We start from the raw sequence: 27,120 nt of genomic DNA on the forward strand, positions 1-27,120 counted from the left end.
ACTAGATTTTTTTGCTTCCAAATTTTTTGGGACCATTCATATAGGATTCATGTCACTTTTTTAGCGTTTAGGGGTCACGAAATAGGAATTCAAGATTTCTTTATTTTTCATGTGTATTAGTTCATGAATTTTTGAAAATATGACTGATTGAATCTTTTTTACTCAAATTTTTGTGGAATCATTTGTAATGACCTAATGGACGATACCCATTACTTCTACAAATTCATACCACTTTTTTTTTTAGCTTTTACGGGTTACAAAACAGGTATTCATGATTTTTTTTCAATTCTTCGTGTATATTTTTAGTCCTTAAATTTTTGAGAATATGACTAATCAAAAGTTTTTGCCCCAATTTTCTTGAGTCCATCCGTAATGATATTCATATCCTTTAAAGAATCCACACCACTTTTTTACATTAAAGGGTCACAAATTATAAATTCAACTTAATCTCCACTGGCAACTAAACCGTCTTAACTCATCTCCATTGTGTCTCGTGGAGACCCATTGTTAGTCATGTAACATAACTTTTGGAGGTGTCTAATCATTTCGTAAGTTGGAGTTTTCAACTGACACAATGACAAATTGAAGTATGTACTTACCTGTCAAGAGACCAAATTTGAATGCCTATACATGTATTACATTATAACATCAGTTGATAAAACATGAAGTATATGAAAAATATAGTTAAAAGTTACTGCTCACAAGCAACTTCAAAAGCCAATATAATCATTCATCCACTAAAAGAAAAGTAGAAAATTCACCATCATTAAATGTTTGGTTCAGAAACAACACCAACTCTCATAGTCTTCAAATATGACAAAGCAAAAGGGAATGCAAATACATAAATGATGAAAAACTCAGTCTTGAACAACACTGCTCTTTTGAACTACTAATGGATCTCACAAATTTGTCTACCTATATGAATCTTGGCGCTTCGGTTTGCTTTGAACAATAGCTTCAATCTTCTCCATCACAGCAGGTGTTAACATTGGAATAACATTGATAGCTTTCATGTTCTCTTGAATCTGCATTAATGTAGATCAAACATGAGATACACCACGTAAAATTTGCTCGCACCCTCAAAAATGTTGTCGAACCATATGCATTGCACTTTTGGTGGATATAAAATACACCTAGGGGTATTTTTGAAGAATCCGAGCAACATAGACTAATATTACTTTCTTTTTCATTTTCTATGACACTCTTTCCTTTCAAGTCTCTTTCCGAAAAGAATGACACAGTTCATATGGTACTTATGGTACATGCCTAAAGTCTTATTTCTTTCTTAAACTTTGTGCCTATTTGAACATAGTCATATAAATGAAATGCAAAAAGTAAAGATTCTGTTCAGTAAAAATATTAGGAGAAAGTGAAAACAATGCAAAAATAAGATTGTTATAATCTCTTTTTTTGCCCAGATGTCTATAGAAATAAGTTAAATCAAAAGAGATTCAAAGTAGAAACAAAATCAAATGAGTACTTATTTCGAAAGCAAAGCAAGAGGACTCTTCCTTTTAGTACTTTTTAACTTTGGATTGGGGTGGTTTATCTAAAAAGAACGAGAAACTCCATGAATGCATGCTTTAAAACAGAAATAATACAGGCAAAACTGAAATCTCAACCAATCGAGATTGATATCAGTTATTGAAGTGAGAGCTAACACTGAAGAAAAGAATCATCGTCTGAAAGGGAAAGCTCATGAAATGAATAAAAGAATAAGGGAAAAACTAACGGACCTGATACTCTTTGGTGGCACCAGTAATAACAGATGAGACATTAGGATTTGCAGCACACCAGGCAATTGCCAGTTGAGGGAGAGGTACACCTAGTTCCTCAGCAATTGGTTTCAATCCATTTACTTTCCTCAGCACATCATCCACCAAAGATCTGCTGGCGAGATTCTGCGATACATAAGATAACTAGTCAAGTTTCTTCAATAGGAGTAAGATTAAGAGTGAACAAAGTATGCATATGCGTACACATTGACGCGTGAACTTTGGATATGCCCACACATATATCTAATCGTATACTTACATGGAAAACTTTCACTTTCGACTATTGGACATTTGGTTCCTCAATTTGGAAGCAACTCAAAAAAACTTGAGCCTTTTCTAACATATGAGCACAACTCATAAGGAACAATAAAAGAATTCTGAAGCCACCTGCTAATAGCACTTCCATTTCTCGTTATCTAAAGGCTCAGGTGACTTTTGTCTCATAGTTCTAGGTTTAAGCACATGAGAAGATGTTAAATTTCTTTTGATGTTCTAGACTAGAATTATTAAGAAACAGGTCTAGGACATCCGCTCACAAACACCAAGAAGAAAGAACTATCTGCTTGTCCAAGGGAAGGGAAAAGTTCATTTTGGCAGACATAAACCATCTGGTTTCAATGAACAAAGATATTGGTTAAAAATCACAAGAACTAATTGCTTGAAGATCACCGAATGTTCTTAAATTTAGAGAAACTTTTACCAGCTGACTACTCAATGAGCTGCTCAAAGAAATTTACCATATAATTATTTAGGAAGCTGTAACATTACCAATTTAAAAAATTAAAAATTAGGAAGCTGTGAACTAAGAATTAACAAAGATCACACATAAATATAAGAGCAGCATTGCTTTAAAAGCTAGGAGTGGACAAGTACAGTTTCAAACAAATGGGATTTTCTTGTAAAACTTTGAGGGTTCTACCTTGTAATTTTCCAGTGAAAATCGGCTGTCTGGTGGAATGTTCCCTGAGGTATATTTTCCAGTCAGAACGCCTGAAGCGAGAGGACTCCATGTGGTAAGACCAATTCCATAGTTGCTATACAGAGGGAGGTACTCAGATTCGACCTGCAACCATTCAGTGAGGTCCATGTATTGTTAGAGAAAGAAACATGACAAGTTGCAAAGATAGATAATGACACTGGAGCTACAAGCGGAGGCCAATTGCACTAAAATCTGACAAGTTCAGGTAATGAATTCATGTCAGCAAATAAAATGGCAATCAGCCAAATTCTAGCAGCCAGCCATGTTGAATCACTCAACGAAAACAGCCTAAATCAATAACAGATCACGAGGAAGAAGAAAAAATGGACAACATTGGACCTCCTACTGTCCTACACCATACTCAGAGTTGGAGAACACCTTCAAAGAAATTTCTACAGTTAACAACATGTTCGATGAAAGGCGATGGATTTTTGCCACATACGAATAGCAATATTAGACTTGCAACACCCTGAAAATTCTCCACTGAAGTTTTCACAACAGTAACTTGTATGTACAGCTGTAAAAGAATGCAGTTTTGCACTGAAAGGTTTAACCGTAAAGAGACCCTAGAGGATGCCAGGAAATATTCTTGTTTTAACTTTTACCTCAAACATCCCACTACCTCCACTTTTTTTCATTTCACTTGTCTGGCTATTTGATTTCTAATATGTCCCAGATCTAGCCTGTACATTCATTCAGCAATTTATATGAAATGAAAGATTAATCTTCTATCTAGTTGAACATCTGAATATTCTACTACTCTTGGAATTAAGGAATCCATACTAACCATATTAAGAAAACAAAAGCTACTGTCACAGCATTTGCTCAACTAAGGCATCAAGTCAAATTTCGGTTCTCAAAACCAGCACAATACACGAAGGTACTATATTGGGAACTGTTGACAAATCGCTTTTACATTAATCAACAAGCGTGGTGATTCCCAAACAAGTTGGGGTCGCCTGTATGAATCCCATCTCTTCATTTAAGCTCATCTTATATCATCATTCTAAAAAACAACAAACCATAACACAACAACAACAATTATGCATCATCCCCAAACAAGTTGGGATCAGCTGTATGAATCTAAGTTCTTCATTTTTAACTTATTTCATATCATCATCATACTAAAGAACAACAACAAACCATAACACAACAACAACAACTATGCTTCCACCCCACATAAGTTGGGATTGGCTATCTGAACGCCACTTCTTCATTTAAGCTCATTTCATATCATCGTCATACTAAAAACAACAAGAAACCATAACACAACAGCTATGCCTCAGTCTCAAATAAGTTGAGATCAGCTATATGAATCCCATCTCTTCATTTAAGCTCATTTCATATCATCATCATACTCAAAAACAACAAACCAGAACACAACAACAACAATTATGCCTCATCCCCAAATAAGTTGAGATCAACTATATGAATCCGTCTTCTTCATTTAAGCTCATTTCATATCATCATCATCATACTTAAAAACTACAACAAACCATAACACAACAACAATAGTTATGCCTCATCCCCAGGCTGTATGAATCCCATTTCTTCATTCTAATCTCATTTCATATCATCATACTAAAACATAAACAACAATAAACCATAATATAAACTATAGTTATGCCTCAGCCCCAGGCTGTATGAATCCCATTTCTTCATTCTAATCTCATTTCATATCATCATACTAAAACATAAACAACAATAAACCATAATATAAACTAGAAGCAATCCAAACCAAGAACCAGAGTCCAAAAAATTACCTTATGCCTAGACAACAAGTTATACTCAGGCTGCTCAACAATAGGACCAACAAGATCCAATCTTTGAGCAACCCCCCATGCTTCAGTAATCTGCTGAGCTGACCATTCACTTGTACCCCAATAAAAAGCCCACCCTTTATCAATCACATAGTTCATAGCCCTAACAGTTTCTTCAATAGGTGTACTTGTATCAGGCCTATGACAATAGATCAGATCTACATAATCCATATCAAGTCTCTTCAATGAAGCTTTTGTTCCTTCAATTATATGTTTTCTTGAAAGCCCTTTATCATTTGGACCAGAACCACCCCAAAAAATCTTTGTAGACACAACAATGTCTGATCTTTTCCACCCAAGTTCACGAATCGCTTGACCCATGATTTCTTCTGCTCTGCCATTAGCATAAACCTCAGCATTGTCAAAGAAATTGACACCATGGTCACGACAACATTGTAAAAGGGTTTTTGCTTCTTTGACATCAAGTTGATTTCCAAAGGTAACCCATGCTCCATAAGAAAGCTGGGATACCTTTAGGCCTGATCTGCCTAAATTCTTGTATTGCATTTGCATTTTTTGAGGGAGATCAAGAATCAAGAAAAGGGGAAAAAGATTGGTTTTTTAAGAATTTGTGATGGAGTTTTAGTGTTTTTGGTGTGTCGATTAGCTGTTTCCACTTGGCATAATAAGTTGTTGGGACTGACAGTGAACTATTGATCTAAGCAGTGACATTTGTTGTGATGTGACATTTTGTGGCGTTAGCTTGTTTTGATGTGATGCACTTTAATAATAGAAAAATAAAAGTCGTGGTGTTCGGATTAATTTGTATATACATGTTTATTGTTGTTGTGATTTGATGCATTTTAATAATAAAAAATTATAATGATGGTGCTTGAGTTAGCTTGTGAAGTTGTGTGCATATATTTGTTCTGATGTGATGCACTTAAATTAGAAAACTATGATCGTGATGTTCGGAACAATTTGTGTATACATGTTTATTGTTGTTGTGATTTGATGCATTTTAATAATAAAAAATTATAATGGTGGTGTTCGAATTAGCTTGTGAAGTTGTGTGCATATATTTGTTCTGATGCACTTTAATTAAAAAATTATGATCGTAATGTTCGAATCAGCTTGTGTATTCATGTCTATTGTTGTTGTGATTTGATGCATTTTAATAATAAAAAATTATAACGGTGGTGTTCGAGTTAGCTTGTGTAGTTGTGAGCATAAAATTGTTTAGATGTGATGCACATTAATTAGGAAATTATGATCTTGATGTTTGAATCAATTTGTGTATACATGCTTATTGTTGTTGTGATTTGATGCATTTTGATAATAAGAAATTATAATCATGGTGTTCAAATCAGTTTGAGCGTACATATTTATTGTGATATGATGCACTTTGATAATAGAAAATTATAATCATGGTGTTTGGATCAGCTTATGTCTACACATACATTTGTCGTGATGTGACACACTTAAAATAAAAAAAAAATTATAATTGTGGTGGTTGGGTAAGCTTGTGTGTATACATTTAATTTGTTGTGATGGGATGCACTTTAATAATAAAAAATTATAATTATGTTGTTCGGATCAGCTTGTGTGTACATATTTGTTGTGATACGATATATTTTAATAATAAAAATATATATAATTATGGTGTTTGAATCACCTTGTGTGTACAATTTTTTGTGATGTGATGCACTTTAATAATTAAAAAAATATATAATTGTGGTGTTCAAACCAACTTGTGTGCACACATTTATTGTGATATGATGCACTTTAATAATAAAAATTTATAATTATGGTGTTTATGTTAGCTTACGTGCACACATAAATATCAGATAACTCAATCTATCGAAGATTGGATATAAGAATGTTCATGATTTGGTTTAAAATTGATCAAATCGAAAAGTGAATCAAAACTATATATTGTGTATAATTTTTAAAATATACACAATAATTAAGATACTCCCTCCGTTCACTTTTATTTGTCACTTATTCTTAAAATAAATTTTCATTTTTAATTGTCACTTTTGACATATCAAGAAAATACAATTTTTTAATAAAAATATTGTGGTAAAATACATATAACAATAATTGTTTTTCTTAATGAGCGTGTCAAGTCAAATAGTGACAAGTAAAATTAAACGAAGAGAGTAATAACTTTTAAAAATCACGATAGATAATTTGTAATGGATGGTAGTGTACTTGGCTTTTGTGCCATAGGTAATTGTGACATGCATTGAAGTGGGGCGCCGGGGGAGGGGGGCGGGGGGATATTTAGCATATTTATGAGATTTAAGGTTGGTGAATCTTTTATTTTTATTCTTTTTTTAGTTTATTACTATGACAGTATGAAGTACAAGGTTTCTGACCCTTCAAATTTTTGTTCTTCTTTTGGTAGCAACATAATCACATAGTCCATTCATTTGTTTGTTTCCACTCCTATTATTTCTTTCATTTTTATTCCATTGTGCAATTAATATGTCTTCTATTCAAAATAAGGTTTTTTTTTTTTAATAATAGAAGAATTTTACTTATAATGATTAAAGATCATTCATCTGTATGAAACAGTTCCATTAGCATTTCTTTTAAGAGTATTAGTTACAAACGAAGGAGATGTTGCAAATACATTTAACCTGGTTCTTAATTTCAACACTTAAACATGGATATCCATAACCAAATATAGGTATAAATCAATTTTAAATTTCATATTTGGGTAACCTCCTAATTCCTTGTGGAAATTATGTTTATTGGAATTTTTTTTTCGTCTTGTCTTTGAAAAATAATTGTTATCATTGAGTTTCAAATTTTAGGATAATGACTATTTATAATTACAAAGATTGAAAAGTGATTATTTGTAAATTTTATGCCTTATCTTATATAACCAAATGACATAGGGTTTCTTTTTTATAGCTGAGGCTTGGATACAAAGTACCAATTGTTTTTTTTGCTTGTGTTTGTGTTTTGATATCATCTAAACTATTTGGCTTTTTTCTTAAACAAAATCAAAATAATTATGCTAGTCTAAATACATTTTTTCTTACTTTCTTTATTTAATGACAATTAACTTTTGAAAAGAAAAAAACTAAATACAGTACTTGGGCTTGGCTCCTGGCCCATCCATCCTCTATTTGGGCTTGGACAAGGAAAACTAATCCATGGGCCTGGTCTTGATAATTATGAAGCCCAATTTCTAATCCATCCCAAGCCCATTCATCCATTTTTGCCTCTATTATTAATGATCTACTTCAACCTGTTTGGATTACATCGCGACAAATAGAAGCAGACCAACAAACACTTCACTATCCCATACATACACTTGTGGTTGAGTCGAGTTGAATTGAATTCGACTTTAGTCTATTCCATTGTCAAACAAAGTTTGAGTCGAGCCTTATCAAACTTTTTTACAATACTAAATAGAACTGAATTTAATTGAACTTTAATTCAATTTAACGAGGTCAAGCCAAGCCAAGAGGCATATCTTATCCTAAGTACCTCACTAGGTATGAAAGAGAAACTTAAGAAGTAATTGATCACTACTTACAAAAAAAGATATTAGCAATGGACAAAATTTTGTAACTAAACAACATAATTTCTCGCTAGTTCTATTTCACAACGGATAATCACAAATTTCTGTTAGCTATGATTTTTATTTGATGGTTGATTAACGGGAATAGATAAAGAAGTTTTATACCATCAACTAATGACCTACAATAACATGTAATTCCTTGTATGATATAATAATGTGAAATAGATCGGAGCATCGGGCGCTAACTTATTATAATTAATTAAATTACACTTTGAGATAAATTATTATATTGACGATGTATAAAACTTAAATTCGATGTAATTAAGGCTAATTAATTAAGTCACTTGCCAACTACTTGATTCTTGATGTCATTTGCAGTGTCTTTGACTTTATCCCATGCACCTTTTTCTTCCTTTTCAGTTGCCTTATCTAGTGCTGCTTTTGCCACCTCTGATATCACCTAATTAATCAACATAATATTAATGAAATAATAAAATAAAATAAGAATTAACCTGAACAACTTTTGTCGCTAAACAATAAATAATCAATTCGTCACTAATTAAGTTTATTATTAACGAATTATTTTTTTTAAAAATCATGTTAGGTATATATCAATATATGTTATATAGCGATAAAACAGGTTTCGTTATGACGTTCATCGATACAGATACGAGATTTGGAGATTAACGATAAATTTCGTCGTTCTGACGTTCATTGATACAGATACGAGATTTGGAGATTAATGATAAATTTCGTAGCTATATAAATAGGTGAAAAAAGGCTTACATTTCCAGCACTATCAGAAACAGTTTTTTTGACATATTCTCCCACACTTTTCACTTCTTTAGCTCCTTCTTTCACTGCTTCTGCTGCTTCTATTATCTTTTGACATGTCTCTTTATCAATCTTCATTAAAAAAAAAATCCAAAATTTAAACCAAAAACAAGAAAATATTTATGTGTATATACAAAACAAAAACATTATTAATGTAATATTCAAGAAGAAAAATGAGTGTTCCAGGTTCAAATTTCAGTAAAGGTATACAAATAATATACCATATTATATTTTTTAATTATCTGTTCAAGCCTTAGTGAACAGAGTTACTCGATATCTATTTATGTTCGTAGGATTCAATCAATGTGCACATAAGCTGACTCAGACTCAGACACTATGATTATTAAAAAAGATAAAATTCACAAATTAAAACTCAAATATATATGTATATATATAAACATGATTAATGAAATATATTCAAGAAGAAAAATGAGCATTTCAGGTTCAAATTTTAGTGGAGGCATACAAATATACTCAATGATATATATTTTCTAACTGTGTGTTCAGGTTTTGATCGATTGAGTTACTCGATATTTATATTTATGCTGGTGGAAAATCAATCTATGTGCGCATAAACTGAGTCAGACACTAATATGAAATAAACAAATTAAAACTCACTTTTTGAGAAGGTCTTGTGGCACTAACAAAGTCTCTATAGATCAATACATTTCCTGCAGGCACCATCATGAATCTAGTAGAAATCCAATTGGACATGTTGGCTATAATTACTTTTAAATGAGCCATTTCTTTTTCTTCTTGATTTGCTATTTAATTTATTTCTCTTAAGATAATTATAATAATAATCTTTGATTAAAAGTTTTCCCTTTTCTTGTTTTTGTTTTCTTTCCTATGTTATTGCTAGTAGTTGTATGTTGTAAGTGTGAAAGCAAATCATGCATACACGTGTCTCTTTTTGAGGTTTTTGTTGCTATAATGGAGAAAAAAAATTCTATGGTTAAGAACTAATCATGCTAATTAATTAACTTGAAGAAACATGTTTTTTTATCATCACAATTTAACAATTTCCCTAAACACAAATTTAACCTTCTAAATTCTCAAGGAATATGTTAAAAATGGGATGGGCTTGACAGAAAAGACCAATTTAGACAAGGCTAAAAATATGAACAGACAATTTAAAGAATAAATCGTGCAATTAAATGATTTTTAATTGATGCTTATTAGCAAAGCTTCATTTCAAATTTTTTGTCCCTCCTAGGCCGCCGTTTCTACCTTTTCGTTCATTTGATTACTCGAACGTATAACTTTAGGATTCTATCTTTTCGTTCACTTGATGACTCGAACGTATAAATTCAGGATTCTATCTTTTCATTCATTTGATGACTTGAACGTATAACTTCAAAATTGAAAATAGATAATGCTTATCATCCGAACAACCCCTATTATTTCTCAACAACAGAAGGTGTCACCAAATTTATTTTTAATGCATTTATCTTCAATAGATCAACTCAACGTACTGACTAACAAAGACTTGAATATTTTCTGTTTCATTAATATTGGTCCCAACATATATATATCATAGTGACTTCATCAATATAATTGAGGTTCCCTAGGTATACGTCCAACTAATTCATTTCTCTCAAAGTTTTTTCTCAAATTTTCATAATTGTTTAATTTGTATGAAAATTTATTCCTCAAAGAAATCTATGGTAAGGAATGATTTCTCTTACCTAGGCTTTACGCGAATAAATTTAAATTAATCGAATCACTAAATTTCGTATACTGATAATTATTTATATAAAACTTTGGATATATTCTCCTTTTATTGATCCCAAAAAGAGTAATATCTCTAATAGAAATTGTGTATCGGGAATGTAAAATAGAGAAAATGCATGACTAATTAATTTCATCTACAATTGTTACAAGTGTTGAGGAAACAGTATGCATGAAGTTGCATGGCCAGCTTGAATTGCGTGATATAATAATTATAAACACAATAAATACTATGGAATTTGATTTTTATTTATTTATTAATGAGTTGACATTTACAAAAACATTAATGATCTATTCTTTTCCTTCACCTAACTCTGACTATACTCTATAATGCTACTCTCGAGATGTTGTATATGGTTGAGTTTTAATTTGATGCTCAACTTTTACTCTTTCTGTCCAACTATATTCGTTCACGGTTGATTTTGCACACTTCTTAAGAAATTATAAATAAAAAGATAATTTTACTATATCATTTTTTGAATATATTTTCTATGTGCCTAATTATTTGTTCACTTTTCCTTTTTTAGTTGTTCCTAATTACTTGTCCATTTTGATAAATCAAGAAAAGACAAAAAAATTTATCTATTATACCTCAATTAATTACTTTAAAAAAGGTAAAAGTTTTTTAAAATTTTAAGTTTTTAATTCATCCACTTCATAATTAATAAAGGTAAAATGGTAAATTTACTATGTCAATCATTGTTTTCTTAATATGTGTCTCAATTCAAAAGTGGACAAGTAATTAAGAATAGAGAGAGTAATAAATACAATGTCTTGAAAATTGTAAAAGGGAAATGACTATGATTAATGATAAAGGTAATTAGGTAAATTATGAACTAAGTGTAAAATTATCCATTGATTTCATAAAGTGGACAAGTTTTGTTGAAACATTCCAAAATAGTATAGTGTGAAACTATTGTTAGACGGAGAGAATATACTATACCTCGGTGAGGAGAGGATATATGCATATCTTCGGTATCGATTTTTTGAACTCTGTTCAATTCAAATTTTACTACATAAATTGAAATAAATGAAATAATAAATCATTTTTTTATTTTTATAAATATATCAAATACTTGTAAACAAATTCATTTTACCAAAACTATCACTACTAAAAATTACTTTCCCAGTGAATTTTTCACTGAAAAATATTTGGTTGTTAATTTCAGAAATATTCTGATTGAATTGGTAAGAAAAGAAAAAATACTATTATTTTTAAACAGAAAAATAGATAGTTTAGGTATTTCAGTGAGAATATGTTTGCGTTTTTTTAGCGAGTTGGTTCAACGGAAAATGAGTGGAAAAATCATGTTCTATAACACAAATTTTTTTTTCGGTGGAAAAAAACATCTTGTAGTACTAGTATATTCTCTCAATTTCAAAATAATTGAATTGTTGAGGTGTTTCACGTCCTTTAAGAAAAGTAAATTAAACATTACTTTCCATTTTTGCCCTTATTAATTATTGTCAAAATAATCTTTAGAATAATTCATAGCAATTAAAGTTTCTTCAACTCATCACATAGAAAATCCAAATGAAGGGTAAAATTGGAAGAATATTCTAAAAGTAGTCTTGAAGATTGAACAATTAAGTTGAGTAAACTGAAATATAAAAAATGTCTCAATAATTCAATTATTTTGAAACGGAAAAAGTATTAATCTTTGAATCGGATCGAAGGAGGGAGGAGACGTACTATATTTATTGCCTTTTCCATAATTACTCAATTGTCCCTCAAATGTATCTTTAAATAGACCTCTTCTCACAATTTCTTACATACCACAATTCACCAACCTTAGTCTATTTTTATTTGTTTGTTTTTGTGTGTAAGGAGATAGAAAAAATAGAGAGAAACATAAGTTTTTGGAGTAAACAAAATGGCAAATTGGTCCATAATATTCATGTTTGCACTAGTACTAGTCCATGCCACTGCAAGAAATATTCCTGAGGTTCAAAATGTAAACACTAAGACTTTACATACTAATTCTCCAACACCAAGCAAAATTGGAGGACTTAATGACAAGAAAAATTTTATAACATATGGTGGCATAGGGGGTTGTTCCGGAATTGGTGGAGTAGGTGGGGTTTTGCCAATACTTGGCGGTGCCGTAGGCGGCGTTGGTGGTACCGCTGGTGGTGTTGGTGGAGTCGGTGGCGGTCTTGGTGGTGCCGGGTTTAAAGGGATTGGCGGTGGCGTTGGCGGTGCCGGAGGTGTTGGTGGTGGTGGACTAGGTGTTGGTGGTGGAATTGGTGGTTATAAAGGTGTGGGAGTTGTTATTCCTTGAAGTGTTTTACTATAGTGTTTAGTTAATATTTTATTTTGTTATTGCATGCATGTTCCTAGTTCTTGTGTTGTTTCAAGTGTCTAGTATTTAAATTTGATGTTTTTAATTAAAAGTGTTAGTATTACTATTATTTCCTAGATCATTGTGTTATCTAGTATTTTGTTCCCAAGTTATTGTGTAATAATTAAGGATATAATAGTATAGTTTGCTTAGGTTGGGTTAATTATGTTCCCAATTTCATTGGGCTTGTTGGTTTAACTTGTTTCTAATGTATGAAGAACTTTTTTTCCCCAAGAATTAATTCCTCCTTGCTCGTTTAATTTTCAAGTCTTTAATTAACTCATGAAGTAATTACCTTTATTAGCATGCATGTTGTTTAAGTTTGGTCGTGTTTTTTATCCTTCAATGATTTTTTTTCCTTCTGAACACTTGAACACATAATAAAATATTTTTCTTTATATATTTTTGCTGTCAAATTTTGGTTTTTTTTTGTGTGTTTTCAAATATTGCTCAGTATGTAGATAAGTTGATCATTTAAAATATATCACTTTATTTAATTATACGTATTCGCCTCAATAAGTCATAAAACCCTAAGCGTTCTCTAATTAAGGCTAATGTGTAACATGAAATTAAAGAGATGACATATCTTGTGTTAACTCAACTACCCGATATAGACACTTGAGAAAACACATTGTTTTTTTTTTTAAAAAAAAAAAGATAAAATGGAAGTGTCTAAACAAGAACATTTTATTATGTTTCAATTGTTGATCAATTGAAATAAACTGTAGTTCAAATATCTAAATAAAATTATCATGCAAAAGTATTAAGCCAAAATAATATCTTAAAAATATGAAAGATAAATAACAAGGGATGAGTCATACATATTATATAATAAATAAATTATATATCATTTTATTAATATCATGTATTATGTACATATTATAAAACATATTCAATCTCTTAGGAAAAGAATGGGTATTATTTATATAGTAATTTTCCCATTCCATTCCCATAAGAGACTATTAAACACTCCTTAATTATTATTATTATTACTTCAATATTACAAACTATCTATTATACAACTTAATCCACATCTCACAAATTATATTTACAATATAATTTGTTCATAACTTCATATATCACCTCCTTTTCACCACCTTAGCTTTGCTGGAAAATATTTCTCAATTAAAGACATATAATAAGGTTTTACCTCTTCCACATTAACATGAACTTTGCTTTTACTATACAAATCATATTTATTAAAAACATGAAGCCACTTCAAATTTTCTTCATCTTCATCATTCATCAAATGTTTATAAGCTCCATATTTATGCAATGGATAAAATGAATGATACCTTATAATAAAAAGTCCAGCTGATGGTAATGTTGTACCATTTTCTTTAGCAACCATATACATATAATCATCATGACCCCATGACATCATGACATTTTCTAGTCCAATAAAATCATAATATATTCCATTTTTTGTGTTGTAAATTGAGTTGTTAAAATCTTGATTTTCTTTAAAATATTTATGGTGAATATTTGATTCATCAAATGAACATCCTAAAGGGAATGTGTCACCAACAACAGCCCATTGAGGTAAACCACCAAACTTAGGTAAAACTAATATTTTACCTAAGTCATGAATTAAGGCTGTTAAATGTAACCAATCTTCATTAGGATAATCTTTTCTAATTGCCTCAGCACTTTGTAATAAATGTTGAATTTGTGGTTCATCTAAATCAGGATCACTATCATCAACAACATCATTTAGTAATTCACAACATTCCCATATGCTCATTTTTGCTTTGTCTAATTTTGTATAATCTTCTCTCATTTTCTTCACAAAATCATATGTTTGATTTATATGTTGTGTTTTGTAGAATTTTTCTACCCCTTTTTGCCTTTCACTTTGTGCATTGTTGTAGTCCCTAAAATTATGTCCAAATGCATTTGTTTGAGGCACTATGAATTGGTCTTGGTCTTGGATTTTTTTTCCCTCTAGTTGGATAGTCATTTTTAGTGATTAAAAAAAAAGGAATAGAGAAAAGACGGAATGATTTGGGAGGCCTGTGCTCAGATTGTCAACTGGACCTTTTCACTCAGAATATTGTTACAAATAGAACTACAACAAAGAACACAAATCTCAAATTTGGGAATAATTGAAAGTAATTAAAGCAAAGCAAAGAGGGATAGGATAGGATAGGATAATAAAGATAGCAAATACGATAATTTTTTTTTTTTTTTTTTTGGTTAATCTAAAGAAAAGGAGGGAAGTTATTTGATGGGATAGTTAGGTAAAAAGTAAAAAGTACAAGTATTTATAAGTGTTGGTAATTAAAGTCATTCCTTAAAAATCTCTAACTAGATATTATTTTCACCTCCCATTTTCTTGTTATAATAATTCTATTTTTATTTATTATGTTTATTATTATCAACTTCACAAATGTTTGGATAATAGATTATACTAGAGGATAAGAACAAAATATAGTTTGAGGTTTGGGGATGTGGATTTGCCCATGCAAATAGGTGTTTAGTTTCTAACTATCTATCCTCCTAATATAACAAATTGTCAATACTTTTATTAATATGCCTTAAATATATGAAAATCATTTTTAAAATGCCCTAGTGAGTCATTACCAGCAGAGCAATATTTTATGCAAATAAAATAATTGTTTTTTTTTCTGTTTCAGGACAATTAAAAAAAGAAATTTAAAATTTTCAAAAGGGACATTATTTTTAATGTAACATGCCCTTTTAGCACATTTGTCATAAAAAATATATATTTGTCAGCTATTATTTTGATAACAATAGTCCTCTCTAATATAATCCATTATCTTAATTGGTCCATTTTTACTTTTAATTTTTGGTAATCCTTCTCTTTTGGTAATTCGATGTCTTATATGAGGTTTCATAATTTTGTAATGAGACTTGACGTGGATTTCATCTTATCAGAATATTTCGACACCTATACTTTCCTTTTGTGTTAGATTTTTGCAATTCTTGAAAAATCATATTGCACCACTTATTGTACATGATCATTTCTAGGGTCAGCACTATAATAGATAAAGCTTAAAGTCATTGAAGAATATGATTTCAGATAATATAAGATAGAAATTCCTCCATCATTATGTATGGTTACTTTCACATAACAGAATTTTGCCCTCCATGATAGAACCTAATCTATATATTTATTTCTTTATGCCAATCCATAAAATTGTCGAAGATCATATAAAAAGATTTTATTCTTTTACCTTAAATGACCAAATTCGGAAGCTTATTTATATCTTTCTGAATGTTTAGACCTGCCAACTGGAGCATAGATTATATAATATAGAGTTGGCTCGACATAAAGTAAACGAAAAATTGAGATTGATCAGACTCTGATCATCATTAAAAAAATGTATGTCGGGTCTAACTCAATCTAAAAAGTTAATTTTCATGAGTGAGAATTGTTCAAGATCAAATGTGGGGACTGAACACTTTGTTTAGTGATAGCATAAAATAATCATAAATGGGTGTGGTTGGATGGATATGATCCCTTCGGATGTTTCAATTCGAGCCTTGAAAAAGAGAAAAATTACGACCCCCTTTAATGGATCTTATGCAGTGTGAAATTAGTAAGATTAATAGATGTCGAAACTCAGTCCATTTTACTCCAATTCATTTCAGTCCATCAAAAATTGAAATGGTATATAGCCCAAATTAACTCGAGAAATCTTATCGAAATATTTTCAAAAAGACATTTTATTTTATTTGAAATATTATATATAAATTATAACCACAATAAAGAATAAATATATATTTTATGTACCAAAGAATCATAAAAATTCAAACAAAGAAATTAAAATTTAGTAAAAATCGGAGGGATTGGTTTATGACTCATTTTTAGCCCATTTCAGTACAACACATTTCAATCCAAATAATTTTAACCCACTTATATATTAACTCAATCTATTTTAACTTATCGGTCAATCCGTCCATTTAACACTCTGTATATATGTAATTTCAAAAAATAAAAATAAAATCATAAATATCATGATGACCAATTATTAAAATCTTGAACAATATTATAGGATCAGCATGCTTGTTACATGAATTACAGACGTGGGGATTTTAGTATATATAAAATATAAATGTTCAATCACTAGTCATGAAACGTAGCTAATCGATCCTTAGGATAAAAAGGAAACTTTATTGTAGTGCTTGACCATGATTCATATTTATCGCGTGCAGAGACGGAATCAAGATTCAAAAATATTTATAAATATGTGATTTTATTTTTTCCAGTCATTAAATTATAAATTAATAATCGTGAAAAGGAGCTACCTTCTAGATCTGCCTTTAGTCGCAAAGATATAATTAAAATTACGGAAATAATTTTGACCTAATATTCCTGAATTTATTCAGAATTCAATAGGTAAATTTTTTTTTTTATAAACTCAAAATTTTGGATACGCCGCGATTAGCCTATATGTTTTTTTGCACAGTACAAGCACACAAAAGTCTAATCAGAAAAATGCACACATTAAACTATGCTAGTTGTTTACCTAAATTTTTGGGATATTGTTTTGGCGTTTTCTGTTTTTTTTTTCTTTTTTTCTTTTTTGATTCCTATCATATATCTTTAGCCTGTCGATAATGCATAACTAGGAATAGAAGCATGAAAGCAACGACCATAATTGCATAAAACAAAAGAAACGAAATTAACGGGCGTTTGATTATGAAATTTTTTCTAAAGTTGAAAATCGGAAATTAAACATGTTTGACCCAAAATTCTAGAATTTAGTTTAAAATTTTTAAGAATTTAAAAATAATAAAAAGTAACTTCACTTTACATGCACTAATTCACCCATTATTAATGCCTAAAAAAAGTACTACAAATTGACAAAACCATAAGGTGCTAATCGCATATTCTACTTTCTTAAAGGGGTTTCTTAATAAAATAAAAAAATCAAGACTATTAGCATAACTAATTCCAAATACTTTTTTTTTAAGTAAGGTGTACATGTTCGAGTCAGCTTATATACATTTTAACTAATTACACAAGGTGTATCATCATCTTTGACCTTCCCAAGTATAAGTGTCAGTTAATTCTATCCATCAAAATATAGATAGTTAAAAAGAAATCATATATTTTTCGTGTCCCAATTTATATGACACACTTTTCTTTTCAGAAAGAATAACACATTTTCTTATTTGACAAATATTTAACGACACTATCAACATTTTACCCATGTTGGATCCCATTTATCTGACCAAAAATCTACAAAAGTGTACTCTTATTAAGTCTAGTTTGGAACATTGCAAAGTCTTTTCATATTTCTTAAACTCTACACTAGTCAAATTACATCACATAAATTGAGACGAAGAAAGTCGTATTTTGGGCGCTACTTGATTAACTCTAGGGGGAATCACCTTCCACCTCCCATGATCGAGCATAGTTATCGAGTAACTCCATCAATATTATTCGTTGGAATTTGAACCTGCCAGCAATATTTTTTTAAAATTATTACAAATACCATGAAAAATATGATTTTCATTTTCATAGTACACCACTTTACCATAAAGGAATCATGTAACTAGCTGCCTATATCTATATATAGCCACTACAACTTCAATTTTTTTCATAACCATTCATTCATAATATATATATTACAACTACATAGTTGATAGCACCAAATAAAAACACAAAAAAAAATTATGAAGGCACACAACATTTTTCTCCTCATATTAGGCCTTGCTACTTACATTACTTTCATTTCTTTAAAACAACAACCTTATCATCATAACTACTACTATTTTGGCAACAACATCTACAACATCCACATTATCAATGGCTTCACCAACAATTCATCTCTCCCATTGATCGTGTGGTGCTCGTCCGATGATGACTCCGGTGACATTGGGGGACGTGCCCTCCAAGAACGCGATGATTTTAGTTGGAGTGTCGAAACAAAATTTTGGAAGAACACTATGTACTTGTGTACAATGAAATTGGACCAAAAAAGGAGGAAATTTCAAGCTTTTCATGGTAATAGAGATGTTCAAAGGTGCAATCCTACAAACCATTGTTTTTGGTTGGTCAAAGAAGATGGTTTTTATTTTAGTAATGATGAAATATATTGGCAAAAAGATTTTTCTTGGATTTGAGATGGATTTTTGTAAGGTTTTTTTTTTTTTTTTTTTCATCTTATCATAAAGGTAAGAGATTGTGTTTTTTGGATGAGTTTAACTTATATATATCGACAATATATCTAGTTTTGCGATGAGTGTTGTTATGCCAAATCTTTGAAGAGTAGACTTGAATTATTTGATCAAAATTCACAATGTTCCTTTGTTACTTATTACCTTAGTCTTATAATATGTATAAAATTAATCTTTTTCTAATATTTCATCATTTATATATGCTGAATAATCCTTTTTTTTGGTTCCTTGTGCTCTTTATGTTTTTAACTCATGTGAAGCACTATATTTACGTCAAGAACTTTTTATCATGTTATTAAAGAGTGTATTTAATACGATGTAAGTCATTTACTTGAAAAATGATTTTCATATAAAAATATATATTTTAATTAGATGATTAGTGAAAAAAGATATATACTAGTGGCGGAGCCAACTTTTGTCCAAAGGTCGGGGTATCAATTGACACCCTTTTGTTACAAAATCACATTCTACGTAAATCAATAAAATTTTCTATTATGTATATACTATATGTTAAAATCTATTGACTTTTTTGTGTACTAAATTACTTATTTATATTTTGAGGTTTTGATGCTTTCTATTAAAAGTTCTACCTCCACCATAACCACGCACGGTATGATTTTGTCAATTGTGTGCAAGCAAGTTGAGCTTTTATAATTAGTTTCTATGACACTAATAAAAACATATTATTCTAGAGTTTAATTATTTGAGAAATCTTAGTAACTCAGTTGATTAAATACTTCAACTTTAACTTTGTTAGTCTAATGATAATAATATTATTTTTTTTTTAAAAATTGTCTGTTTTTTCAACCATGCATCTCTTGTGCTCTCCATTAATTCAATTAGTTTCTAATTTTAGACTTACTTCTTCTTAAGTTTTAGTGTAAGATGGGACATAATGATCACATCCAAATTTTCAAACTAAATTAAAATATATATACATAGTTCTGAAAATAGTTAATTAAGACATGTAGATTGAAATACGGCTATATAAAATTATAAAATTAAAAGTTAGCAAAAAAGAAAAAAAGATTTTTTTTTGGTTCCACTAATATTAAAATGATAAGATAGTGCGTTTTCCCATTTAAGAAATTAGGTTAGGAAAATATTCTTAATGAACCATCTTTTTCCTTTCCTTGCTTGCATATAACTTGTGGGAGGCAAAAAATCACCCAAAATTGAACACCATTTTTAGTGGTGTCTCTTGTCATTTTCAAAAAATTTATAGCAACAAAGTGTGTAGGCATGGTTTTTTACAAGTGTATCGATCTATTGTCATAATTCGATTTGAAACGAGTTTGAATTTCGATCAGTAGGTCTAGAGTTTAATTCAAGTCCTGCTAAATTAATGTTTATCATGTGACGGTGAAGAAAATATAATTAGTGAATTAGCTACTTGCATCTTCTGAACATGGAGTTTCTTGGTTGATCAACACTCCATCTTGTACAAAAAAATCGGTTTAACCACCACTTTGTAGAACTTACCTTTAAATTTTGGTGGTACCTTTTTATCACACAGAACTCCGAATGTCGCAAGCCTCCTCTTCATCCACACACATCAATACGATGTGTGACATCGTCATCAATGTCTCCACATTCTTTATAAAAAGAGCCAAGATATATACTTGAAACTATCTCTCTTGGAAATAACTTGCGTGTCAAACTTCATCATTTCCACGCATGTCTTATGTATTTCATCACTAAATTAGCATTCCAAATATTATGTTTTTATCTGACCCTTTAAACTTCAGAGTTTGTCTTTACACTTCCAACCTAGTCTAATTAGAAAAATAAATTACTATTTTGTAAGTATTTAAAGTGAATTATTTTAAAACAAATCATTTTTTAAAGCTAAACGACTGCCCTATGATAGCATAGGATCTTTGTGGGACTCAATGAATCAAGTTTTTTAATTGAGCTAAAGTTGCCTTTCAATGCAAAAAGCAGATTTTCTTTTGGATAAATATATAAATAATATATATATTTGATTCTCTCTATTAGCTTAAAAGCTACAAACATAATATTTTATTTAAATTATCTAAAATATGATATCATATTTTCATCAAATTGCCAGTTATAAAGTATAGTCATGCATTCCACTTAAACTAAAAAGAAAACAATTTTTGTTTGCATCTCTAATGGTGTAAACTCCTAAAGTTTTTGCTTTGCAACTTGTCCTATTTAATTAGTCCAGTTGATAGTTAACTTTCCTAGTGCTTTCTTTTTAAGTCATGATAATCTTATTTAATTAAGGAAATTAATTAATTAATTGACACTATCCTTTTATCCCTTCTCAATCATTGAACCAGACAACGGATTTATCTGAATTTAGTATTTTTTTATGAAAAATTCCACCAAAATTTTAAGAACTATTATCTTTGAACTTATAATTTTAAAAGTATAATAAGTTTTGAGTACTAAAAACTCTAAAAGTCGAATTTATAAAATTTAAATATTGAACCCGTCTCTGAACCGAACTTCTTCCAACTTGTGCAATTTACCTTTTAAAGAAGTGTGTTAAAGCCAAAAAACTTTATGAACTTATGCATCACCAAAGTAGCTATTTTAGTTCTTTTTTTAATTGATCTTGATAAGTAAAACATGCAAATGCTTTCTGTCAACAGCTACCATATTCCACAAAGATATATACAACTTTATTTTAGTTTTATGTCACTTGTAACTTGTCCTATATCAATTTAGAAAAAAAAAAAATGAGTTCTGGCATCTAGTTTATGATTGCAAAAAAAGGTATATTTAGTTAACTATTGTTTTTATAACCTATAGTATAATTGAGGAGTAGGGTTGGTAAAATGGTTTAAGAACAAGTAGTTATTTAATTCAATTCATTAGATATCAATCGTGTCAACATGTAATATATATATATATACATAAAACATCTTTTTATTTTTTGGGAGTCTAGTTACTTTGACTTTTAGATTGTGTCTGAGTTGACTATTCTTAAAGCCATGGATATATAAATATCTATATTATTCATCGATTAACTCATTTTCTATCTGTATTAAATATGAACAGATCGAATATTTTATCCATTTTTATTTAACTTATTTTCAACCTGTTAATATTCGATCTGACCAACTCGTTTGCACTCCTATTGAGGAGTAAAGAACTTTTGTTGATGTACAATATTAGAACCAACTTGTTTCGTTTAATAGGATTTTGAGAGACGTCTTCACTTTTCCTCTTCAATTAACTTAGTGGCATATGCAGGATTTTTACGAGCTATGTTGCTCGAATTTTTCAAAAATATTGACAGATGTATGTCAGATCCTTCAAAAGCTATGCGTTTTTAGAGGATTAGACAAAGTAAGCATTATTGAACCTTTGAACTCATCTACAAAGTGAGATGTTATTTACATTTTGAGAAACATGTAGTAATTTCTATTATTCAACTGTAGAATACAATACAAGAACTAACACTAGAAAGCTTATCAGACTCCGCGATTTTTATACATTTAACCTATGTTGCTCGAACTTTTCAAAAATGCCACCAGATGCATGTCGAATCCTTCAAAAGTAGTGCATGTTTTGAGGATCAGACACGGGTGCTGTAACATTTTTGGAGAGTCCAAGCAACATAACATAACATTTAACATGTTATTATGTTTCTGTCATAGGGAGATCAACTTTGAGACAAGATGAAGTTACCTTCTTGCTCATCAGACTCCATCAACATTGACACAACTTCGCGCATTGAAGGGCGATCAGCCGGGGACAAACAAGTGCAGACTAGACCAATTTTCAAGACTGTAAGCATGTGACTAACAGTAGTTTTATCTGTCAAATCCAATCGGATATCGAGTACCCCTGGTGTCAATGAATTGTCCCGGATATAATGCCTTACACAAGTGACAAGATCACCTCCTTGATCGAGTGGCTGCACCGGTGTTCTTCCTGTTAGCAACTCCAAAAGGACTACTCCGTAACTATAGATATCACATTTTTCTGTTACTTTCATGGTGTAAGCATATTCTGCAATGGGAAAAGCAGAACCGTTAAACAAAGTAGACGCGTCTGCTTACTCTCTTCAAATAGTTCATCAAATAGTATTACCCTTACTTCAAATATCATCTGTTGTTTACTATGTTTAGGTGATCGTATTATGTTGTTGATGTTACTATTCCTTTCATGTATGCTCTGCACTCTTTTCTACTAGTTGTATTGTTCTCTTCGCTTCACTTGAGTCGAGGGTCTTTTGAAAACAGTCTCTCTACCTCTACGAGGTAAGGGTAAGGTCTGTGTTCACTCTACTCTCTCCAGATGGCACTTTGTGGGGTTTCACTGGGTATGTTGTTGTTGTTGAGTATAAATAAAAGAAGCAAAAACGTTCACCAAGGAAACACTAGTACTATTTGCTAGTCAAAGTGTGAGGAAAACTAACATACACTTGTCAGCTCATGGGAGGAACTATACTTGAGATTTTTCGTGTAAGTTCACTGATTTTTCGATGAAGAGTTATAATCATTGCTTATCTAAAATATATTAGTCTTGTTAGAGCAATCTAGCCGGCCATATGTTTCTTGACATTATTCGCAGACAGTAGACAGGCTATACTACACAAGTTCTCATGAAAAAATAATGAAATGTACATACCAGGGGCTATGTAGCCATATGATCCAGCAATTGCAGACATCGACTTAGTTTGAGGCATGTCGATAACTTTAGCAAGACCAAAATCACCAACATGAGCTTCCAACTTCTCATCGAGCAAAATATTATTGGACTTTATATCGCGGTGGATGATCTGTGGTTTGCAATCATGATGTAAGTAAGAAAGTCCTTCAGCTGCCCCAAGAGCTATCATGAAGCGTTGAGGCCAATCCAAGCTACAAGATGCACCGTGAAGCAATTCACCCAAGCTACCTTTGTCCATGTACTCGTAAAGAAGCAGATTAGAACCTTGATGATAGCAAAAGCCATACAGTTTTACAATGTTACGATGCCTAATCTTTCCGAGAGTTGAAATCTCTGCTCGGAAACTCTTTTCTATGTTATTACCCTCTCTGTTAGAAGCCAGCTTCTTAACAGCGATTTTTCGTCCAGATTGCATGACTGCTTTGTATACTGTCCCAACAGCTCCTCTTCCAACAACATAACTGTCATGAAAACTGTTTGTAGCCTCAACTAAGTCTTGGAAAGTGAACTCCTCTTCGGGAGGGAAATATATGTCCGAAGCTGGAAATGACGCGTTCTTATCTTTTACTGATGCAACCATCTGATCAACTGGTTTCCGCTTCATCACATACAAAATTACCATAATCAAAACAAGAAAAACACCACTACCAACAGCCACAACAACAATAACAATCTTCCCTCTTGGAGCACCTGCATTTTTGGTTGGAGGATCAGAATTGAACGGAGGATATTTGTTACATCCACCTAAACGACCACCACAAAGCCCGTTGTTTCCAATAAAGCTGCTGACATCCATATTCTGAAAGAGTGGTATATCCGGCAATGATCCAGTGAGGTTATTGTATGAAAAGTTACAGCTCATTAGACTCGTCAAGTTTCCGAATGTAATTGGTATTTCACCACTCAGATGATTATTGTTGAGATTGAGACACTCTAGTAGGATAAGATTTCCAAGCTTAGGTGGTATTGAACCAGAGAGATTGTTGTCACTAAGATCCATCGCGATCTGTAGACCAGTAAGATCACCCAATTCTGATGGTATTTCACCTGAAAATGAATTTCCACCCATCTGCAGCTCGTTCAAACGAGAAAGCCTCCCCAATGCTACTGGTATCTTTCCAGAGAACTTATTATCCGAAACCAAAAGACGTTCAAGCTGTGCTAGTTTTCCAATTTCATCAGGTATAGCACCACTAAAGCTGTTCCTACTGAGATCAAGTCGTTGCAACGCCTTGCATTTCAGAATTTCTTGTGGTACTTGACCTGTCAGCAAATTAGACGAGACATTAAACGTCACAAGTGTTTCAAGATTCCCTATCTCTTGAGGCAATTCATGTGTGAAATAATTGCCTGAAAGATCAAGTCTTTGCAACTTTTGACAGTTTCCAATCTCAGGAGGAATTAGACCACCGAACGTGTTCTGTCCTAATTCAAGAGCAGATAGATTACTCAGTTTGCACAAGTCAGAAGGAAAACTCCCTTGTAGCCAGTTACCGTCAAGACGAAGTTGTACCAATGAGTCACACTTAATAACACCAGATGGAATGACTCCATGCAAGTTGTTTGAACCAAGATTTAGCCAAATCAAATTTGAATTCCTACAAATATTAGGAGGAATTCCTCCTGTGAGGTAGTTGTCAGAAAAATCAACCACCCAAAGTCGGCTATAGTTACCGAGACCTTGAGGAATAGTTCCACTTAAAGAATTCTGAAAGAGCTGTAACTGAACCAATTCAGTGAGATACTGAAATGAAAATGGAATAGAGCCATATAAGTAGTTAATCGACAGATCAAGACGTTCCAACTTTCTTAAACTAGAAAGTTCCCGAGGTATCACACCATTGAGCTGGTTATGAAACAGATACAACAACATCAGTCCCTTTATTTGACTGAACTCAATTGGTATGTCTCCTATTAGATAGTTCTCTGAGAAGTCAATCTCTATCGCTGACGAAAGATTCCCAATGACCCTTGGAATTGTACCGTTTAATCCATTCCGGTATAGGTATAACCTCTTGAGTGATTTGAGCTTACCTATTGCAGCAGGAATTTCTCCAACCAGGTTGTTCTGGTATAAAGCAAGCAGTTCAAGTTTTGTACAGTTTCCAAGTTCCTTCGGGATATAGCCCGAGAGTTGATTGTCCCAAAGTACAAGTTGTTTCAATCTTCTAAGCATACCGATCTCTTTGCGTATATTTCCTCCTATATTGTTTTGTGCAAGACCAAGAACTTGTAAACTCTTGCAATCACCAATCTCAGCAGGTAAGGTTCCAGAAAGCGGATTCTGCCCCACACGAAATGTTTCCAATTTTTTTAGTTTCCCGAGTGATCGAGGGAGTGAACCAGTGAGATTATTGGTGTATGCAACAAAAGAAATTAAAGAAGAGAGTCTCCCAAACTCCTCTGATATAGGACCAGATATCATGTTATTGAACAAATTCAAGTCTTTCAAATGAGAAAGGTTATACAATTCATCAGGAATCTGCCCGTAAAACTCATTATCATGGAGCTGAAGACTCTGCATTTTCAAGCAGTTCCCTATTTCTTTCGGAATATTCCCTGTGAATCCATTGAAAGACAAGTCAAGAACGATTAAACTTACGAGACCACCAATGCTAGAACTCAAAGTGCCTGAAAGATTCATAAAACTCAAATCAAGAGATTGCACAACTGGATTATAATCAGAAGTGCAATTTACGCCTTTCCATCTACACGGCATCTCATCACTAGGATTCCAATTTTCAAGATTGTTAAACTCATCCTTTAAATTCTTTTTCAACTCAAGTAGGTACATTCCTTCAGCATTCAATCCTTCTGCAGGACAAACCATCGTAGCGGAAGCCAACAAGAAAACTACCCAAATCAGAATTAGACCAGTTCTTGAGTCATATACTCCAGACATTACGAAAACTCTCAATAACCCAAAGTTGAACCTTGATCTGTTATCCAACCTATACTGATACAAATATTGAAAATTTTAGAGAAGAACTCACACTATCACACATTCAATCATAAAGACAAAGCAAATGAATCAGCAGAGTTAGGTAGAAAGCAACACTGACAAGACCAGCAATGGATGTAGCATATAGTCAACGAGTTCAACTGAACCTAATATTTTCAACAAACAACAACTACGCCTCAGTCCCAAACATGTCGGGATCAACAACCTAATACTTTATACACGGAGTATAGATATATATGTAAAATAACACTACAATCCTAGAAAGATAATACTAAATTTTGAGCTCATAATTTCAAAGTGTAATAGTTCTATGTTTAAAATGAAATAAACTGAACTGATCAAATTTAAATCCTCAATCCGATAAACCAAAGCAAAGTCTAATCCAAATAAATATCTAGC

At 31.5% G+C, this 27,120-nt stretch overlaps 6 protein-coding genes across 6 annotated transcripts; 2 read left to right on the forward strand and 4 right to left on the reverse strand.

The window, feature by feature from the left end:
* Positions 1-741: 741 nt before the first annotated feature.
* LOC125828616 (probable voltage-gated potassium channel subunit beta) lies at positions 742-5,181 on the reverse strand. The gene is made up of 4 exons (XM_049507932.1): positions 4,518-5,181; positions 2,695-2,838; positions 1,737-1,901; positions 742-1,025 (listed from the first exon to the last, which is right to left on the reverse strand). Exons 1-4 carry the CDS (start codon positions 5,085-5,087, stop codon positions 912-914), a joined length of 993 nt encoding a protein of 330 aa, XP_049363889.1. The 5' UTR covers positions 5,088-5,181; the 3' UTR covers positions 742-911.
* A 3,203-nt stretch (positions 5,182-8,384) lies between these two features.
* On the reverse strand, positions 8,385-9,728 carry LOC125828631 (uncharacterized). The gene is made up of 3 exons (XM_049507948.1): positions 9,505-9,728; positions 8,839-8,958; positions 8,385-8,512 (listed from the first exon to the last, which is right to left on the reverse strand). Exons 1-3 carry the CDS (start codon positions 9,628-9,630, stop codon positions 8,393-8,395), a joined length of 366 nt encoding a protein of 121 aa, XP_049363905.1. The 5' UTR covers positions 9,631-9,728; the 3' UTR covers positions 8,385-8,392.
* A 2,733-nt stretch (positions 9,729-12,461) lies between these two features.
* On the forward strand, positions 12,462-12,907 carry LOC125828630 (glycine-rich protein 5-like). Its single transcript, XM_049507946.1, has one exon. It carries the CDS (start codon positions 12,492-12,494, stop codon positions 12,897-12,899), a length of 408 nt encoding a protein of 135 aa, XP_049363903.1. The 5' UTR covers positions 12,462-12,491; the 3' UTR covers positions 12,900-12,907.
* Positions 12,908-13,880: 973 nt separating this feature from the next.
* On the reverse strand, positions 13,881-14,937 carry LOC125828617 (inositol oxygenase 4-like). The gene has a single exon (XM_049507933.1). It carries the CDS (start codon positions 14,917-14,919, stop codon positions 14,050-14,052), a length of 870 nt encoding a protein of 289 aa, XP_049363890.1. The 5' UTR covers positions 14,920-14,937; the 3' UTR covers positions 13,881-14,049.
* A 3,658-nt stretch (positions 14,938-18,595) lies between these two features.
* LOC125828629 (uncharacterized) lies at positions 18,596-19,055 on the forward strand. The gene has a single exon (XM_049507945.1). It carries the CDS (start codon positions 18,606-18,608, stop codon positions 19,053-19,055), a length of 450 nt encoding a protein of 149 aa, XP_049363902.1. The 5' UTR covers positions 18,596-18,605.
* A 3,690-nt stretch (positions 19,056-22,745) lies between these two features.
* Positions 22,746-26,690, reverse strand: LOC125828610 (probable leucine-rich repeat receptor-like protein kinase At2g33170). The gene is made up of 2 exons (XM_049507924.1): positions 23,718-26,690; positions 22,746-23,096 (listed from the first exon to the last, which is right to left on the reverse strand). Exons 1-2 carry the CDS (start codon positions 26,659-26,661, stop codon positions 22,747-22,749), a joined length of 3,294 nt encoding a protein of 1,097 aa, XP_049363881.1. The 5' UTR covers positions 26,662-26,690; the 3' UTR covers position 22,746.
* Positions 26,691-27,120: the final 430 nt, after the last annotated feature.

The sequence above is a fragment of the Solanum verrucosum genome, unplaced genomic scaffold, assembly GCF_900185275.1.
Source record: "Solanum verrucosum unplaced genomic scaffold, falcon-dt-bn FXZP01000273.1, whole genome shotgun sequence".
Taxonomy (NCBI): Eukaryota; Viridiplantae; Streptophyta; class Magnoliopsida; order Solanales; family Solanaceae; genus Solanum; species Solanum verrucosum.

Excerpts from the sequence above, each read along its gene's own strand:
- LOC125828629 (XM_049507945.1), top strand. The coding sequence starts at position 18,606 with ATGAAGGCACACAACATTTTTCTCCTCATATTAGGCCTTGCTACTTAC.
- LOC125828616 (XM_049507932.1), bottom strand. The coding sequence starts at position 5,087 with ATGCAAATGCAATACAAGAATTTAGGCAGATCAGGCCTAAAGGTATCC. Across the intron at positions 1,902-2,694 it reads TTTCACTGGAAAATTACAAG|AATCTCGCCAGCAGATCTTT; the intron begins GTAGAACCCTCA and ends TATGTATCGCAG. Across the intron at positions 1,026-1,736 it reads GTGCCACCAAAGAGTATCAG|ATTCAAGAGAACATGAAAGC; the intron begins GTCCGTTAGTTT and ends ACATTAATGCAG.
- LOC125828610 (XM_049507924.1), bottom strand. The coding sequence starts at position 26,661 with ATGTCTGGAGTATATGACTCAAGAACTGGTCTAATTCTGATTTGGGTA. Across the intron at positions 23,097-23,717 it reads ATATGGCTACATAGCCCCTG|AATATGCTTACACCATGAAA; the intron begins GTATGTACATTT and ends TTCCCATTGCAG.
- LOC125828630 (XM_049507946.1), top strand. The coding sequence starts at position 12,492 with ATGGCAAATTGGTCCATAATATTCATGTTTGCACTAGTACTAGTCCAT.
- LOC125828631 (XM_049507948.1), bottom strand. The coding sequence starts at position 9,630 with ATGGCTCATTTAAAAGTAATTATAGCCAACATGTCCAATTGGATTTCT. Across the intron at positions 8,959-9,504 it reads CCACAAGACCTTCTCAAAAA|ATTGATAAAGAGACATGTCA; the intron begins GTGAGTTTTAAT and ends TTTTTAATGAAG. Across the intron at positions 8,513-8,838 it reads TTTCTGATAGTGCTGGAAAT|GTGATATCAGAGGTGGCAAA; the intron begins GTAAGCCTTTTT and ends TTGATTAATTAG.
- LOC125828617 (XM_049507933.1), bottom strand. The coding sequence starts at position 14,919 with ATGACTATCCAACTAGAGGGAAAAAAAATCCAAGACCAAGACCAATTC.